The following is a 17095-nucleotide window of genomic DNA, read 5'->3' as shown; positions in this document are numbered from 1 at the left end:
CAAGCCCTGCTGCGGCGGAGATGCGGCCATGCTTCCTGCCTCAGCCCGTGCCAGGACCGGGGGACGAACAAAACAACAGCTGCTTTCCGGGCAGCGCCGGCACGGCTTCCGGAGGGCAACGGGGTCGGGGGGGGGAGGCTTGGTGGCTCACGGGATGAGGCTAGGGGCCCAGGCATCCCTGCTGCAACAGCTGCCAGAATAGGGACAGGCAATGGGAATAAGCCCCCTGCGCAGCAGGGGAGGGGGCAGGCAATTCGGGCACGCCGTGCGGGGTGGGAGAGCGTTTATGCACCCAGATTTACGTCTCCGTAGGTGCAGGGCTCCGCTGTGGACCTGTGGGTCCCTAAAGGTGACTCAGAGAAGCTCCTGTTCCCTCTCACCCCTGTCCCCAGGGACCCCAACAGAGCTGCCAGCACTTTGCCGTACCCCAAGCATCCCTGCCTGAGTGGATGTGGGGCTCCGGGCCCTGAAGCATCGGCCCCGGGAGGTGCCGGGTCCCCCGGCCGTGCCTTGGGCACGGCCGGGGGACCCGGCACCTCCCGGGGCCATGGGAAGGGATATGTCCCTCGCCCACCCTGGGGTCCCCTTGCCGGGGGAGGAATGCACACCCCAAGACCCCCAGTTCTACCGCAACGTGGCTGCTGGGGGGCACCGCCGGCTTTTTGAGGGGGAAAGGGAGCCAGAGGGCACCTGTACCAGGGGGTCCCCCAAAAAGCTGCATCCCCCCCGGGGCGGGGAGGGCCGGGGGGGGAGCCCCGGGAGGCGGCGGGGCCGGACTACAGGTCCCGGCATGCCCGGTCCCGCTCCGCACCTGCCCGGGGAGCGGCTTTTTGTTACCGGCGGGGCCGCGGGAGCGATGTACGAGGGCCCCGCCGCCGCCGCCTCCGCGCCGGGAGCAGCGCCCGCGGTGAGTGCGCCCCGCGTCCCGGCACCCCCCCGGTGGACCGAGAACCAGCACCCCCCGGGACCCCCCGGTGCATCGAGAGCCGGGACCCCCCGCACTGCATCGGCACCCCCAGCTGCACCGAGACCCGCCACCCCGCGACCCCACCCCCCCCGCCCCCGGTGCACCGAGACCTGTCGCCCCCTGGCATCCCCTGGGGGCACCGAGACCCTGTCTCTCCCGGTATCCCGCCCCCCGTTCTGGGGTGCACCGGGTCCCCACTGTCATCGGGTGCACTGAGCTGCCCCGCAGTGTCCCGCTTTCCCCCCCAGTGCACCAAGCCCCGGCACCTTCCGGGTACCCCAAGCCCCTGGGCAGCCCCGGCAAGCAAGCCATGCTGTGCTGGTACCCTGGGGGTGTCACAGGCGGTGGCTGCCAGAGCCCCCTGGAGAATTTGCCTCGTCTGGCCCCTTCTCCCGGTACTCGGCTCCCCCCACGGCCCCGCTTCCGCTCGTGGGCTCTGACACCCGTAACACATTTCCACACTCGGCTGCCAAACCCTTCGCCCCTCGCCCCGGCGGGATTGCCCCCTCCCTCGGCGTTAGTGGCCGGGGACCTGCGACAGGGACGGGGTCCTGGGGGTCCCAGGGGTCAGTTTGGCCGCAGCAGCGTCCGGCTGGGGAGAGGGCTCGGTGGCGGCGGGCATCTGGCTGCGCTTCGTGGTTCTTGATGAACCAGGAAGTCTGTGCGGGAGCAGGGAGGGTTTTCCTGCTCTGCGGGAAGAGGCCGACGCTGCTGAGGGTATTTCTGCTGGGAGAAGGGAACGGGGGGGAGGCTCGGTCCCTCGGGGCATGAAACCCCGTGGTGTGGTCAGTGGCAGCAAGGTCTGCGTCAGGGGCAGAGCCTCGGGCGTTGGGGGGTCACCACAGAGCAAAGGCGATGGAGCTGAGCTCCGGGCTGGGGAGCCAGGCAGCGTGCAGGATGGACTGCTGGGGCCAGAGTCCATCCCCGACGGCCTCAGGTGCGGGGAGAGACCCGTTTCTGACCGATGCTTCAGGCAGATGCTGCCTCCTGGGGTCGCTGAGTATTGGGATGGGATCGAACACGCTGTGGGAGCCGCAGCCTGGCCGTGGCTGTACCCTTCCCTGCACGACAGCAGGGATATTCCCAGCCTGGGGGGCTGTGCAGGGACCCCTCTGGGGACATTCCCTGGGCTGGGACAGGGCAGGGCTGTAGCTACCCCCATCTCGGCAGCGGGACTGAGCCACCACCTCATCCGCACCTTCACCCCACACGTTGGCCTTGCTGCATTGCAGCCCCCAGCCCGGAGGCTCCTCGCAGCCTCCCCCCAACCCAGCCCCAGGCTCCTGCCACAGCAGCTGAGGGGAAAAATTAGCCCGGAGCGAGCCCAGCCGGCCCAGTGCCGCTCAGCTGCTGCCCAGCCTCGGCGCCCGCTGCAGGGTGGGGAAGGGGCTTCAGTGGCGCCCAGCCCAGCCCCGCCGCGAGGCTGCGCAGGCAGGGAGGTGCCCGGGCAGGACCTGCATGACGGCATCGGCTCGGGGCAGAGAGCAGCGAGCGCAGGTCTGCACGTGCACCCGGGCGCCGGCTAAGCCAGGGTCCCGCTTCTCCTGGCCCACCATCACCGGACGGTGCCCCAGGTCCACCGTCCTCCCGCTCTCGCCCGGTGGGGCAGGTCCCCGGGTCATCTGGCAGCCCAACGCTGGCGGCCGGGGGGACAGCGGGGTCTGGGGTGACGGGAGCTGCTCGTGCGTGTCTGAACAATGTCCCCCCGTGGGGAGAGTTAATGTATGTACAGGAGCTGAGCCAAAAGGAGACGCAGGGCTCTGGCAGCCCCGGCCCAGTGCTGACTCACCGGCCGGGCTCCCTCCCCGGAGCCAGCGGCAGCGCGGGGAGCGGGGCGGCGGCAGCCCGGCACCTCGGCACGGTGGGTCCCCTTCCTTCTCTGGGGAGAAGTTGCGCGGGGAGAGGGTCTGCGGGTTCGGGGCTGGGGTGCTGTTCTCTGGGCAGCACGGTGCAGGGTTGGGCTGCCTGGCTCTGGTGGTCCCAGTGCCTCGGGGCAAGAGGGCTGTGGGGCTGGGGGTGTGCTTCGGGGTGTCCCTGCAGCCTCCTGCCTGTTCCGTGTGCCGGGCAGGACCCGGCCTCGCTGAAGGGAGGTGCAGGGTGGCCTGACCTGGGTGCCGCAGACGTGACATCAGCCATGAGCACGTGCCGGGAGGGACGGGAGCGATGCCCTGGCATGAACCTGCTCCCAGGGACAAGGGGCTGCTGGTGCTGCACCCCCCACTGCAGCCGAGGTGGGAGCAGGGACAGGGGTGGGGGCATGGGGCTCGCGCAGGAGGCTCCTGCCCCCCAGGGCAGAGGGGCAGCAGTGCCAGCAGTGGCTGCAGCCCGAGCCAGGGCCACTGGAGGTGGCAGGAGAGCAGGAACGTGCTGGTTTTATGGCCTGTCGCGTGATGTGTTTATGGCTGGGATGGGACGGCTGTGGATGCTGCCCAGCCCTGCCCTGGGCACCACGGCAGGCAGGTCCCTGCTCGGCGTCCTGGTGCTGATGGGGTGGAGGAGCACGGACGAACTTTGCTCTCCAAGGTGGGGCTCTCCCGAGGGCTCACGGGAGAGCTGCTGGCACCAGGGCCGTGTCTACAGCTGTACGGCTCCGTCTGCCCGCTCCCGCTGGCAGGGACCTGGCTGCCAGCCTTGGGGGGGAACAGGGTCCTGCCCGGTGCCTTCGGAGCATCCTCTCCCGCCTGGGCGCTGATCCGGACATCACCAAGTCTTTGCTTTGGTGCTGAGCCCCGGCTGTGTCACATAGCATCTGTCGCAGAGGCGGCGCTGAGCAGGTACGCTGACCCGGTGCCGTCCCCAAAACTGCTCCATGTTCAGCAGCAGGCGGAGGCTGAGCGGGGGCCTGCCTGAGCGCTGGCTGTCCCCGCAGTCCCCCTGTCCCCACAGCAGCCCACAGGCTGGCTGGGGAGTGGGGACGCCCGAGCCCTGGCCGTGCTGTCTGTGTCTCCACAAGCCCCCGGGCCTGGCAGATGTTGCCCCCGGGGAGGGGGTTGGCCAGCCGGCAGGTTGCCAGGGGACACGGGGAGGCTGGAGCGTGTGGCTGGGGTGCAGGATGTGTCCCCAGTCGCAGGAGCGTCACCCTAACAGTTCCTTCTCCCCAGGCAGGGGCCGGAGAAGGGACTCTGCTGCCCGCCAGCGCCGCTCCAGGGAGCCAGGGAGGAAGGGGCTTCTCCCCATGGCAGCCAGCCCCCCCATGTAACGCTAGCCAAACTGGACGCCACGGTCCTGCAAGAGACCCCCCCCGGCCAGCACCCGCCTGCCTGCCACCTCCGGCCCGGCCCGGACTCGCCCACCTCCCATGCCAGCCCCGCGCCCCATGCGTCGGCCACGGGTGGACGCTGCGATGCCGCGACCATCACCGGTGGGTGTCCCTGGGGATGGGGGTGAGAGGGGTGAGGAGCCGGGCCAGCTCCGGCATGGTCCTTTGTCCTGTCCCCATCGAGTGGCCGGAGCTGAGCCGCCATCCCGGCATCCCACAGGTGCCCCACACCGGCATCCCTGGCCTGCTGTCCCCAGAGCCACTCGGCCGGGCAGAGCGTGGCCAGGAGATGGCAGCAGGACCCTGCCCGCAGAAAGCCGGGGGGCGAGGGGGGAGCAGGGTGCAGCTGGGGAGGGGGGTCCCTGTGTGCCACCCTGTGGGGTGGAACCCCAGTCCCCAGACGAGTGGCCATGGGGATGGCCCCAGCTGATGACACCAGCCGCGAACACCGAGGGGGCAAGACTGGGCTGAGGGGCGCAGGAAATGCTCCCCAGCCATGGCCCCCCCTGTACCCACTTCGTCCCAGGTGCCCCCCACCCTCGGCTGATGTCGTCCCCCTCTGTTCCCAGACTTGTGCAGCGGCGATGTCCCCGAGGTGGAGATCATCAGCCTGCTGGGCGAGCAGCTGCCCCGCTACAGGCTGCGGGCCGACACCGTCTTCGGCTACGACCACGACGACTGGCTGCGTGCCCGCCCCGGGCCCCCAGAGCCCATGGCCCCTCTCACCCCCCGGCAGATCGAGGAGACCCTGCAGTACTTCCGTGAGTGCCTCGTCCCGTGGGGACGTGGGGCTGGCGAGGGCAGCGGGGGGCAGGCAGCGGGGCAGGCAGCAGTGCGGGCAGCGGTGCAGGCAGCGCCGGCAGGGCTGGGTCAGGGCGGCGAGGGCAGCACAGGAGCTAATCGCCGCTAACAGGATTGACGGGCTGGATTTCCTCGCCTGGAACATCCCGGGCTAATTCTGGGAGCAGCTTCTGCTGAGCCAAGACCGACGCTTGGAGGGAGCCACTGCCATCTCCTGGGACCCCCTGCACGTCCCCGCTCCCCCTGGGCTGTGCCGTGGCTCCCTGGGGTGGGACACTGGCGGGGGGATGGTGGAGGGTGGTTGGTGGCCCCCAGGTGCCGCTGCCCCACAAAACACGACAGCCTGGAGCAGCTGAGGAGGGTGCAGGGCTGCTGCTGCCAGTGAAGCCCCCAGAGCCCTGGGTGCAGGTGCCTGTGGGGGGACACCCGTAGCCCCCGCGGCTGGGCAGTGGTGATGCCTGACACTGGTGTGGCGAGGCCCGTTCCTGGTGCGGGGTCGGAGTTCAGCGGGGGGCACAGACGGATTATCTCCGCTTTGCTTCTGCCTCTGGCCCACGTGTGGTGGGGGCAGGATTAGAGTGAGGGGCTGGGGGATGGATGTGGGGCAGCAGGAGACAGATGGGGCTGAGGGCCTGGCCCCGCTGCCGGCCCCGCTGCCACCCCCCTGCCTGCGACTGGCTGGGGACAAACCCCCCGTCGTGCCCTTCCATGCTGGCAGCCTTCCCATCCATCCGCTCCCTCGCCGGCAGCGGGGTCAGCAGCACCCCCTGCCCCACAGCGACAGCAGGAGGGATGGAGCCCCGGCCCCATTCGTGTGCCGTGGGGCCGGGAGCACCCAGCCGAGCAGGACCCCGGGCACCCCCATCCCCTCTCCGCAGGGACAGCCATGCCCAGCCCCCGGAGCCCCACAGGTCACGTTTCTCCGTGCCTCCGGTGCCTCTTGCGTGTGCCGGCGTGGGGGGGGGGCCCACACTGCCTCATCCCTTTACCCAAACCTTTAAGCTGGCATCACAAATAGCCCCCTGTAATCTGCTTGCGCAGAGACACGGGGGAGCTGCCCCGAGGAGCAAATCTCCGGGGAAAGGGATTAGGAAGAAGCAGCTCCTGCCTGTCCATGCTGGGACACGCGCTTGTGTCCTTGGGGTCCCCGGGGGGCGGGTGCCCAGGTGAGGTGGCTGGGTCCCTGCCCTGGCACTCTGCCACCCCCAGGAGAACCACCAGCGCAAGGAGAAGGGACAGTCTGGGACCGAGGGTACCTGGCTCCGGCCCCAGCTCCAGGAGGGTCCCAGTGGTTGCGGCGGGACGTGGTTTGGGGTCAGGATTCCAGCGGGTGGGAGTCCAGCAGGCAAATAAAGGCATCGTGTGTTGCTGAGGGGCAGCTCCGGCCCCAGCCTCGTCGATTCATTGATCAGTTCAGTGAGGAACAGCACGGGGGCAGGCGATGGGGGCAGGCGGTGCGTATGTCGGCTGTACCAGCATCGCACTCAGCGCATGGTGGGGCCGTGGCGAGGGGGTCTTCGGCGCAGCCCTGCTGCCCCCCTGCCCGCAAGGCTGGTGCTACGTGCCAGCCAGCTCCTCCATAATTCAGCACAGCATGATTTATTTAGCTCTCCTGCTTCGGCGCTGCCGCCGCATCGGTGTGGTTGTGGGGGAGCTGGGGGTGCCAGCCACGGGAGCATGGGGCAGCCCGGTCAGGGCATGGGGGGGGCCAGGCTCGTGCCAGCCCACGCTCAGAGCAGGGGGTTGCCGAGCAGGGCGGGTTGGAGGGGTTTGGAAAAGCCCTTTCCCGCTCCCAGACCTGGCAGGTCCCAGCACCGCGAGGGGGACCCGGGCGTGCGGGATTTGCAGTGAGCTGTGTTGGTGACGATGGGGGCACCCAGGTCTGGGGACAGGCTCGGGGTGAAGCGCGAGGCTGGGCAGGCAAAGGGCAGGGAGCTTCGGCAAAGGCTGTACTGTGGCGTGACGCGATGTGACCGTCACTGGGACCCCAGCCCTGCGCACAGACTGGGTTTAGGGTGAGGGACCCGAAACCTCCCCTTGTTCCTTCTAAAGAGCAGGAGCTGTTTGTGTGTGGCTCAACTGGGGTCAGCCCTGCAAAGCTGCTGCTCAGGGACCGGTGACCCCCCAGTGTCCCCTCTCGGCAGCTGGCCCTCGGCACCATCCATGGGGACCCCCCCTGTGTCTGTGGGCTGGGGGCTGGGAGGTGGGACACAGCCGGGAGGTGCAGCCCAGCTGCGCCAGCACCCCAGGGCTGAGCAGGACTGTCCCGATGGGTCCCCAGGGTGCCCCAACGGGGAACCTGGTCCTGGGGTGCGGGATGGGGACGGTGTCCATGCGGAGTGCTAAGGGAGCCTGGTCCTGGGGTGCAGGATGGGGACAATGTCCCTGGGGAGCCCTAAGGGAGCCTGGTCCTGGGGTGCCATATGGGGACGGTGTCCGTGGAGTGCCCTAAGGGAGCCTGGTCCTGGGGTGCCATATGGGGACGGTGTCCGTGGAGTGCCCTAAGGGAGCCTGGTCCTGGGGTGCGGGATGGGGACGGTGTCCGTGGAGTGCCCTAAGGGAGCCTGGTCCTGGGGTGCCGGATGGGGACGGTGTCCCTGGGAGGCCCTAAGGGAGCCTGGTCCTGGGGTGCCGGATGGGGACCGTGTCCCCCCGGGGGGACCGTGCAGCCGCAGTCAGCCGAGCCCATCCGCGGCGGAACGGGGGGAAGCGGGCAGCCCGGGCAGCCCCGGCCCCCTCCGGCCCCGCCGCCCCCGCCCCACTCCCGCCCGGCGCCGCCCCCGGCCCCGGCTCCGGCCCCGGCGCGGCGGTTCGCGGCCGGGCAGGTGCGCGCAGACGGGGCGACCCTATAAATAGGGGCGGGAGCGGCCGGCGTGGCTCGGCTCGGCGCGATGGAGATCTGGAGCAGCTCCGCCGGCTACGACGAGCTGAACGGGAACGCGGAGCGGGGCAGCGGCGCCGACCCCATCGCCCGGGAGCTGGAGGAAGGTGAGGGCGGCCCCGGTGCTGCCCCCGGGGCCGGGGTCCCTCCGCAGGCGGGGGCTGGTCCGGAGCGGGCGGGGGGGCCGGGGTCTCTTCCCCGGGTGGGTGCCGTCGCCTTTCCCGTCCGTGCGTTTCCCCCTCCCCGTTGCGGGGTGCGCGGCCCCGGCCCCTGCTCGCAGGGCTCCATCCCAGGGAAGCTGCCGCCTGGTCCCTTGGGTTCCCCCTGGGTCACCCAGACCCCAGGGAGGGATGTCCCCGCTCCGGGGGTGGCGGGGAGCAGGCAGAGGGATGGGACGAGGGGCCCCTGCCAGGTCTGCGGGTGCCCATGGGGATGGGGGTCTGCCCTCCCGTGGGGCGCGGGTCCCCACATTGTGCTGGTCCGTGTGTTGTGCCGGATCAGGCCCATGGATGGGGAGGGTGTTTACGTGTTTGCCAGCACTGCAGCCCCCGGTGTCTCCCAGCGCCTGCCACTTGCTCAAACTGTAACGATGCTCATGCTCTAATTATTTCCAATTAACGGCTCAGTGGCCTGATGAGGTCCAGTTGGGGACCCCTGCAGGGAGCAGGCCTTGTTGGGGCATGGGGAGGGGGGGGAAGCTGGGGCTGGGCTTGGCCCCTTTCCCCATGGACGTGCCCACTGGGGTACGTGTCTGCTGGGCTGCAGGGGCAGCACCCAGGGCAGTGGGGACCGGACGGGGGTGGCGAGGGGGGGCATTGCTATGACAACTTGCACACCATTACACAACCCCCAGCTGGGGCGGCGTAATGGGATTTGTGTGGCTGAGCCTCTCCCGTTAACCCACTTTGTCTGCCCAGCTGGGGAGCACGGTCGTGGCTGGGGACTCAGGGCGAGACCCCGTGCGCAGCCAGCGCTGCTCTGCCAGGGGGAAACTGAGGCACGTGCCCTGGGGGCAGCTGACCATCGAAGGGAGCACTGGGAGCAGCTGGGTGGTGTGGGCAGGGCCTGGGGCGCAGGCAGGACGCGGGGCGTCGCGCTCGTTGCCCGCTCCCTCCCACCGTGCGGCTCCAGCGCTGCCATCTGGGTGCGTGCCCGGCGCTGTCTGGCAGCTTCTGCAGGCGCAGTTGACAGGATCGGTGCCGGGGGGACAGACGTCCTCGCGTCCCCTTTCCCTGCCGGAGACCCAGATAGCGGCGGGGAGGAGGCAGGGCTGTAGCTGGGGCCCAGCCTGATGCAGCAGCGCTGCGCGGGGTTGGCATGGCAGGCAGCTGCCTGTTACTGAGGCAACCTGCCTGCAGCTGCCTTTGCCCCTGTTGCTCGGCGTGCGGATCGCTGCGTCGCTGCAGATGGAGGGGCATCAGGGTGGGTGCGGGGTGCAGCATCCCGAGAGGATGGGCTTGGCTCCGCTTCGGCCAGCATCTCTGGGGAGAAACTAGGGCAGGGCTGGCTTCTCCGGGGGACATCTGGGGGAGGGGGCTGGGGACAGATTGGAGGGGACGCTGCCTGCGAGTCTGGCTCTGCACGGTACCACCCATTGCTATTTATACTGGAGCTCCAGCCTGCTTTTTGCTGGAGATGTCACCTCCGATCCCGTCTCTGCTGCCTGCCTTTCCCCATCCCTCCTTTCCCGTCTGTGTATCCTGCGGGGGGCTGGCACCCGGTCCGTGCTGGGGTGGTGGGTGCGGCGAGAGGAGCTCGGCATCTTTCCTGCCGCCCCAGGATGCGGGCAGGGCTGGGGGGTGACGTGGGAGCACCCCATTTCCCACAGCCCTGTCACGGCTGTGAGCATCCCTGCCCACCTCTGCCCTGCACCGTGGCTGCTGCTGCCAAGCAGATAAAAAGTCCTTTTCGGTGACCAGTGTGGAGCAGCTTTGTGCCACCAGCAGCAGCCACCTCCCATTCCCTCCACTGTGCAACCCCACGGCAGCGAGTGCCGATGGGAAGCCATGGCATGGGGTGCGGGACGGTGCTGAGCCCCTGGGCCGGTGCTCCCGCAGTGCCAGGGTTCACCTTTCGCCCTTCTGCCCCAGTCCTGTGCGCTGAGCGTGTGGTCAGGATCACAAAGACCTACCACGACATCGACGCCGTCACCAACCTGCTGGATGAGGTACGTCGGTGCCCGCCCCACGCACGGGCTTGGGCTGGCGTGAGGGCTGAGGGCTGGTGGGACACCGGGGACACAGGGGTGGGCAAGGGCTGGGGAAGAGGGGACAAGGCAGGGGACAGGACCCGGCTGACGCAGAACTGCCCCTTGCAGAAGGAGCGGGACCTGGAGCTGGCAGCGCGCATCGGGCAGTCCCTGCTGAAGCAGAACCGGAGCCTGACGGAGCGCAACGAGCTCCTGGAGGAGCAGCTGGAGTTGGCCAAAGAGGAGGTAACGGCTCCTGGGTCCTGGTCCCAGCCCCGTGCATGCCCGGCCTGGGGGCCATGGGTGGCCGCAGTCCCCCTGGCTGTGCCCTGATGCCCCTTCCCCTCCCAGATCGCGCAGCTGCGCCACGAGGTCTCCATGCGGGACGACCTGCTCCACTTCTACACCACCACGACGGAGGAGAGCGAGCCCACCTCTGCCACCTCCACGCCGTGAGTGGGGGTCCCTGTCCCACAGCTGCTCCTGGGGGGCCAGGCAGAGGCGTTGGGCTGTAGCCATCGCCTTCCCTGGGGGAGTGCCGGGGCTGGCGCTCCCTTCTCTCGCATGGCTTCCATGGGTCCAGGCCCACGGAGCTGGGTCGCTGCAGGTGCCTGCCTGGGAGCTGGGGGGAGTGGGCAGGGCGCTGGGTGGGCAGCCCCATCCTGCCCACGCTGCAGGTGCTCAGTGCCCTCCCTGCCCTCCCCAGGCTGCGCCGGCACGAGTCCTCGCTGTCCCTGCAGCAGTACTTCCAGTACGACACCCTGCAGCAGAAGCTCAAGAGCCTGGAGGAGGAGAACCAGAAGCTCCGCATGGAGGTGAGCGGAGCCGGTGGGATGCCTCTCTCTGTGCCCACCCCTGCCCTGCTCGCTGCTGGGGGACCTGAGCTGGCCCCCGGGGAGGTTGGAAGGTCCTGCCCGTCGTGCTCAGCCCCTCCATCCTCTCCCCCAGGCCTCCAACATCGCAACCGAGACCTCTCAGTACGAGGACCAGGAGCAGCAGCTGATGATCGACTGTGTGGAGCAGTTCTGTACGTGGGGCTGGGCTCATGGGGGGCAGCTTCTCTCCGCGCTTGGGTGGGGGTGGGTGTCTGCAGGCACTGCCCAGCATCACTGCGTGGGCTGGGGCTGGGGGGTCGTGGCCTGGCAGTGGCGGACGGTGGTCCTTCCCCAGCCGAAGCAAGCCAGCAGGTCGTTTACCTCTCGGACGAGCTGGCCCGCAAGGCGGAGGACACGGCGCGGCAGCAGGAGGAGATCAGCCAGCTCCTGGCGCAGGTCGTGGACCTGCAGCAGAAGTGTCGCACGGTGAGCGTCCCCTGCCCGTGCCGGGGGGTGCTGGGGGGGGTGCTGAGCAGGGCACAGCTCCCTGACCTGCCCGCTCCTGCCCACAGTACGGCTCGGAGGTGGAGGAGCTCCAGCAGCACCTGGCCGTGGCGAAGGAGGTGCAGCAGCAGCTCCGGACGGAGGTGAGCCCGGGGAGAGCCCGGCCATGGGTGTCCCGGTGGGTGAGGGGGTCCTGCCCGCCGCTGCTGCCGGGACCGTGCCTGAGCTGTGCCCGTGCCCGCAGCTGCGGGACCTGCAGGAGAAGTACGCCGAGTGCGGGGGGATGCTGCAGGAAGCCCAGGAGGAGGTGAAGAGCCTGCGCAGCCGCAGCCTGCCCAACAGCACCGTCAGCCGCTACGGTGCCCCCAGCCTCCTGCCTGTGGTGAGCGGGGGTCACGGGTGGGGGGCGGCGGGAGGGATGGGGGGCTCTGCTCTCCCCTCTGCTGACTCTGGGTCCCCGTGTCTGCAGGGCTCGCTGGCGGCTGAGATCAAGGGGACGATGAGGAAGGGGACAGACAGCTCCTCCTCGGACTACAGGTGGGGGCTGGCATCAGTGGCTGGGCAGGGGGGAGTCCCTGGGGGCTGGCTCGGGGGTCCATCCCTGCCTGTTTCCTGCCCGCAGGAGCTGCCTGCGCGTCTTTGAGACGGTGAAAGCAGTGAACCAGGTGGCCAAAGCCAAGTCTTGCTCCGAGTCTCCCCACAACGTGCCGGGCTCCAAGCAGTTGTCGGCTGCCCCCTCCGGGGGGGCCAGCACCCCCCGCACCGGCTGCTCCGGCTCGGAGGGCGCCCAGTAAGTGCCGCAGCGGGGGCTCGGGCCGGGTGGGACAGAGGAGGAGCCGGGCTGTTGGCGAGATGTCGATCGCATCGGAGCATTAATTGATGTTGTCAGCCTGGGGCAGGGGGAGGGCAGGCACGGCCGGAGCCTCCTGGCGTCTGGCACAGCATAGGGGGGTGCGGTGTGGGACCATGGCCCCCAGTCCCCTAACACCATACCCACTGCAGCGGTGAGGGGGCCGGAGAGGAGCCACGGGCGGCCCCGGGCCGGCAGGACCTGGAGGCAGCGGTGCAGCGGCTGTCGGTGCGGCAGCAGAGCCACGTCTCCGAGGAGCGCTCCTTCTTCGAGGCGGAGCGGGAGCGCAAGCTGTGGCGGCTGCGGGACGGGGAGAGCTCCAGCGGCTTCCTCACCCCCAACGAGAGCGTCGTCTCCACCGGGACCAACTACTCGGGGGGCTCGGAGCTCACCGCCGGCTCCGGCTTCTCCCTGAGCTCCCTCACCTACCTGCCCGACAAGCTGCAGATCGTGAAGCCCCTGGAAGGTGAGGGGTCAGGGAGGGGGTGCTTCCCGGTGCATGGAGCTGGAGGTGCTGGGAGGGTCCCATGACACCAGCTAACCCCCCCCGGCTATGTGTGTCCCTCCCCCAGGCTCGGTGACACTCCACCACTGGCAGCAGCTGGCACGGCCCAACCTGGGCGGGATCCTGGTGCCCCGTCCTGGGGTGCTCACCAAAGACTTCAGGCAGCTGGACATTGACCTGGAGGAGGTCTACAGCCTCAACGACCTGGAGGAGGACGACGTGGACGCCAGCTCCTTCCAGCTGCTCCCTACCTCAACACCCACCAAAGCCAAGGAGCGCCCCGGGGGTGAGCGCGGGGCGAGGGGGCGGAGGGGACGTGGCCCCCGGGACGCCCCTGCCCTCCTGCCCAGGCTGCCCCTCGCACCCCCCCGCGCTCTCCCCTCTCGTGCTGGTGGCCCGTCCCTGCCGCCCGTCCGTCCCCGTGGGGATGCTCCGTCTGCAGCTGCAGGAGGGCTCTTCTCCCACCGCCGCCGCCCTGCCGGGGTGAGCCCCCGCCGTCTCGCCGCCCTGCGCCCGCCGCAGCCCGGGCGTGCGGAAGGGACGGGTCTGGGAGAAGCGTGGGCTCCTGCTCCCGCTTGTGCTGGCAGCCCCCCGCTCTGAGCCAAGCGCCTGACCCAAACGCTGCTGGAGATGTGCCCCACGCACGCAGCTTTCTGCTGGCGGCCGCAGCTCACAGCCCAGCTTTGGCTCTCCCCTCTGCCCGGAGCCCTCCTTTCTGCCTCTGTCGTGCCCCCCCCTCCCCGTTAACCCCGTCTCTCCTGTCCCTTCCAGTGTTCCTCTCTGTTAACAACCTCCCCCAGACCCCGTCTACCTTCACCATCACCACCTGCCACATCCTCCACCCCACCACTGAGATCACCGCGGTGACACCCAGGTAAGGCGTGTGGCCCCCCCCCCACACCGCCTGCACTGCCTGCACCGCCACCCCAGCCCCCCCCCGTCCCCCTCCACCTCCTCCTCCTCCTCACCCCACGCCTGGCTCCGCGCAGCTCAAGGACACAGTGGGCCAGGGGCCACCTGCGGCCCCTCATGCTCTGAGAGATGCTTGGCACTTGAAATGTCCCTCGAATCGAAATGTCCCCCGAATCTGGCGGCTCCATCGACTGCGTTCCCAGGGCTCTGTGCCCCCCCCCCAGGGTCCTGGGACCGGCCCCCGCACTGTGCAGCACTTTGGTGGGAAGAAGAGCCTTCCTTGGGGGGAGGAGGCTGGGCTCACCCCCCTGCTCCATGAGGGCAAGCGCAGCGATTGCTCCGGGTGCCGATGGGAAGTCGCCTTCCCTGGGAGCGGACATGGATTTCCTCCTCCCGGGACTTGTGCATAAACCAGGACCTTTCCCCAGCCCGGGCTGGAGGAGCCCCTTAATTAATGAGCACTGTTGCTTCGCCCTAATGAGCCCCCCCCCGAGGCTCGCTGGGGGTCGGTGTGAGCCGAGCGCACTGTTAGACAAAAACCTGCATGTTTGGAAAACACTTGTGGAGCAGCAACTGTGTCCCATCCGCTCCTGGGAGCTGGGGGGGGGGGAATGGCCACAGCCCCCCCAGCGTGGTGCCGTGACCTTCGAGAGGCTTGGGCGATGCTGCAATCGGGGGGGTCTCGCGCAGCCTGAGGCTCCTTCGGTGAATGAGCGGGTAGGAAGGAGGAAAGGGGGCCCTGCTCTGCCCCCACAGCAGCATCCCCCCGGGACAGAGCCCCCCACTGACACCCCCCCCCCCGCTTCTTCTGCTCTCTCTTCTCCTCCAGTCTGTATAACACCGTCGTGCCTTCTTGTGGGCCCCTTGCGGGGCTGAGCCTCGGCAGCCCCTCGCTGGAGCCGACTTCCCCCGTGCTGGCGCCTGGCCCCGGACCCCCGAGCACCCCCGTGGGACTCGTCAGGCTTCTGCTGCTGTGGGGCATCTCCGCCTCCGTGCCGGGGACTGGGTCGTGGTGGGCCCCCCGGCTCCTCTCCCAGGACCCCCCTGGGACCCAGCCCTCGCCTGCGGGTGGGGGGCAGGACAGACCCCCACCCAGGAGCAGCATCTTCAGCTTGAACCTGGTGGAGAAGCTGCGGCGGCTGGGGCTGGACAAGGTGGTGGCCAGAGGGGAGATGTCCTACGCCCGGGGGGAGCGTGGGGGAGCCCGGGGCGCGCTGACGTGACGGCACCGCGGAGCCCCTGAGCTCAGGACAAGACGCGTCCTCCGTCCTCTTCGTCACCCGTCCGTGGAGAAATGGAGATGGGACAGGCCTTCAGCCTCGGCTCCCGGCGGTGCCCTGGGGACCCGGCAGCACTCCCTGGCTGCCAGGGGACAACCCTGCGGTGCCTGGGGTCGTGCTCCCCCAGCCCCGTGTCACACAGCCGCGGGGGTCCCGGCGGCAGAGAGCTGCGCGGGGCGATGCTCTGGGGGGAGCCAGCTCCGGGCAGGGGGTGCCAGCTGACCCTGTCCCCCGCTGCGGGGCACGGACCCTTCGCAGGAGCCGGTTGTTGGCAATAAAAACTGTTCCTGCTTCTGCTGAGCCTGTCCGAGGAGCGAGGGACAGCTCGGCCCTTCGGGGCCCCTGGGCTGCCGCAGCAAAGGGCGATGCTCAGCCTGGTCACGGGGAGCAGGGGGGGACCCGCCTGTGCTGGGGTGAGACCTCCTGCCCCCGGCCAGCACCTGGGCTGGCTTTTAAAGGGAATAGTGGTTTTAAATGCTTTCCTGCCCACGGAGTAGCAGTAGCGGCAGCACCCCCGGCGCGGGGGATGCCTGCAGTGGGTGTTTCTCGGGGTGTAGCTGTTGGTCCCTCTGGCTGCGTCCCTCGCCCCGGCCCTGTCCCCCTGTCAAATAAATGTGAAGTCACGAAGCAGCTCGTGCGCTGTGTCTGCCCCTGCGCGCTGGGGGAGGGGTCTCTGTTCTATGCTTCCTGGTGGGGTTGGGGGTGAATCCCACCTGCTTGCCCCCCCCCAACCCCCAGCTCTTCCCAGCCAAGACGCCAGCAGCAGCAGCAATCGTAGTGCCAAAGCTTTATTGCAGGAAGAGACCTGCACCGAGCGTGCTGGTGCTCTGCACGGTGCGGCCAACCCAGCAGCTACACGGCATCGACCGAGTCCTCAGCGCTGCGGCGGCCAAAGTCCATCCAGTCGGGGTAGTAGTGGTCGTGCAGGGCCTCCGTCCCCTCGTCCCCGTGCACGTAGCCCTTGGGGTCGCTCAGCTCTGCTGGGGCAAGGGCGGGGGTTAGAGCCGCCCCGGGCTGGGGGCTGGCGGGGGCCGGGCTGTGCCTTACGGGGCCCCCGAGGGCTGCCCACCCTGCGCCTCCCGGTACCTGTGAAGACGTGGGGCAGGAACTGGGAGATGAGGTGCTTCTGCTCCTGGGACAGGGACTCGGGCCAGTCCCGCCGGACCAGGCTGGCGGGGAGCCGGCGGGGGTCTCCCACAGCGCCCGGTGCCTCTGCCACAGGCCGGCACAGGCAGGCGGTCGCCACGATGGCGAGGACGAGGCCGATGCACACCTTCACCTTCATGGCTGCGGAGAGACTGAGCGGGGAAGGGGAGCGGAGGGGCTGCAGCCACTGAACCGGGGGACACAGGCTCAGCCTGCGGGGAGGGGTGACCCGTGTGGGACAGAAGGTGCTCGTCCCCAGGGCATGGCCAGTTCACAAGTCCCCTCCGTCCCTCCCAGCGGGTCCCCAAGCCCCCTCCATCCCTCTCATCTGGTCCCCAAGTCTCTCCATCCTGCTCTCCCAGCTGGTCCCCTAGAATCATAGGCTCAAGTTGTTGTTGGTGGGGGGGGTCCGTAAGACCCATCGAGCCCAGCTCCCTGCTCCTCGCAGAACCACCTGAAACTAAACCCTACGACTACGAGTGTTGTCCAGATGCTCCTGTGACTCTGGCAGGCAGGGTGCTCGTCCCCAGGGCATGGCTGGTGCCCAAATCCCCTCCGTCCCTCCCGTCTGCTCCCCAAGTCCTCTCCATCCCTCCCATCTGGTCCCCAAGTCCCCTCCCATCTGGTCCCCAAGTCTTCTCCATCCCTCCCGTCTGCTCCCCAAGTCCTCTCCATCCCTCCCATCTGGTCCCCAAGTCCCCTCCCATCTGCTCCCCAAGTCCTCTCCGTCCCTCCCGTCTGGTCTCCAAGTCACCTCCCGTCTGCTCCCCAAGTCCCCTCCATCCCTCCTGTCTGGTCCCCAAGTCTTCTCCATCCCTCTCTCCCAGCCGGTCCCCTCCGTCTGGTCCCCGCAGCCCCACCGGGACTCACTCACCTTCGGGCTCCGGGGCTCGGCGGGTGCTGACTCCAGGGCAGCCGGGATCGGCCCCGCTTTTAAAGGCGCTGCCGCGGCTGCCCCACCCCGGGGCGGCTCCGCACCCACCTGCA

The 17095-nt window shown here is 69.2% G+C and overlaps 2 protein-coding genes across 2 annotated transcripts; one reads left to right on the top strand and one right to left on the bottom strand.

The window, feature by feature from the left end:
• Positions 1 to 7918: 7918 nt before the first annotated feature.
• On the top strand, positions 7919 to 15446 carry HAP1 (huntingtin associated protein 1). The gene is made up of 15 exons (XM_074561789.1): positions 7919 to 8015; positions 9999 to 10075; positions 10226 to 10342; positions 10448 to 10548; positions 10803 to 10911; positions 11045 to 11123; positions 11267 to 11397; positions 11484 to 11558; positions 11660 to 11797; positions 11885 to 11952; positions 12038 to 12205; positions 12418 to 12731; positions 12838 to 13056; positions 13542 to 13644; positions 14512 to 15446. Exons 1-15 carry the CDS (start codon positions 7919 to 7921, stop codon positions 14903 to 14905), a joined length of 2190 nt encoding a protein of 729 aa, XP_074417890.1. The 3' UTR covers positions 14906 to 15446.
• A 368-nt stretch (positions 15447 to 15814) lies between these two features.
• LOC141732801 (gastrin/cholecystokinin-like peptide) lies at positions 15815 to 16247 on the bottom strand. Its single transcript, XM_074562201.1, has 2 exons — positions 16049 to 16247; positions 15815 to 15939 (listed from the first exon to the last, which is right to left on the bottom strand). The coding sequence occupies exons 1-2, from the start codon at positions 16245 to 16247 to the stop codon at positions 15815 to 15817; spliced, it is 324 nt and encodes a 107-aa protein (XP_074418302.1).
• Between the last annotated feature and the right edge of the window lie 848 nt (positions 16248 to 17095).

Source organism: Larus michahellis, chromosome 18, assembly GCF_964199755.1.
Source record: "Larus michahellis chromosome 18, bLarMic1.1, whole genome shotgun sequence".
NCBI classification, from domain to species: domain Eukaryota; kingdom Metazoa; phylum Chordata; class Aves; order Charadriiformes; family Laridae; genus Larus; species Larus michahellis.
Note: the sequence above shows the minus strand (reverse complement) of the source record. Positions and strands in the feature narration are given on the sequence as shown.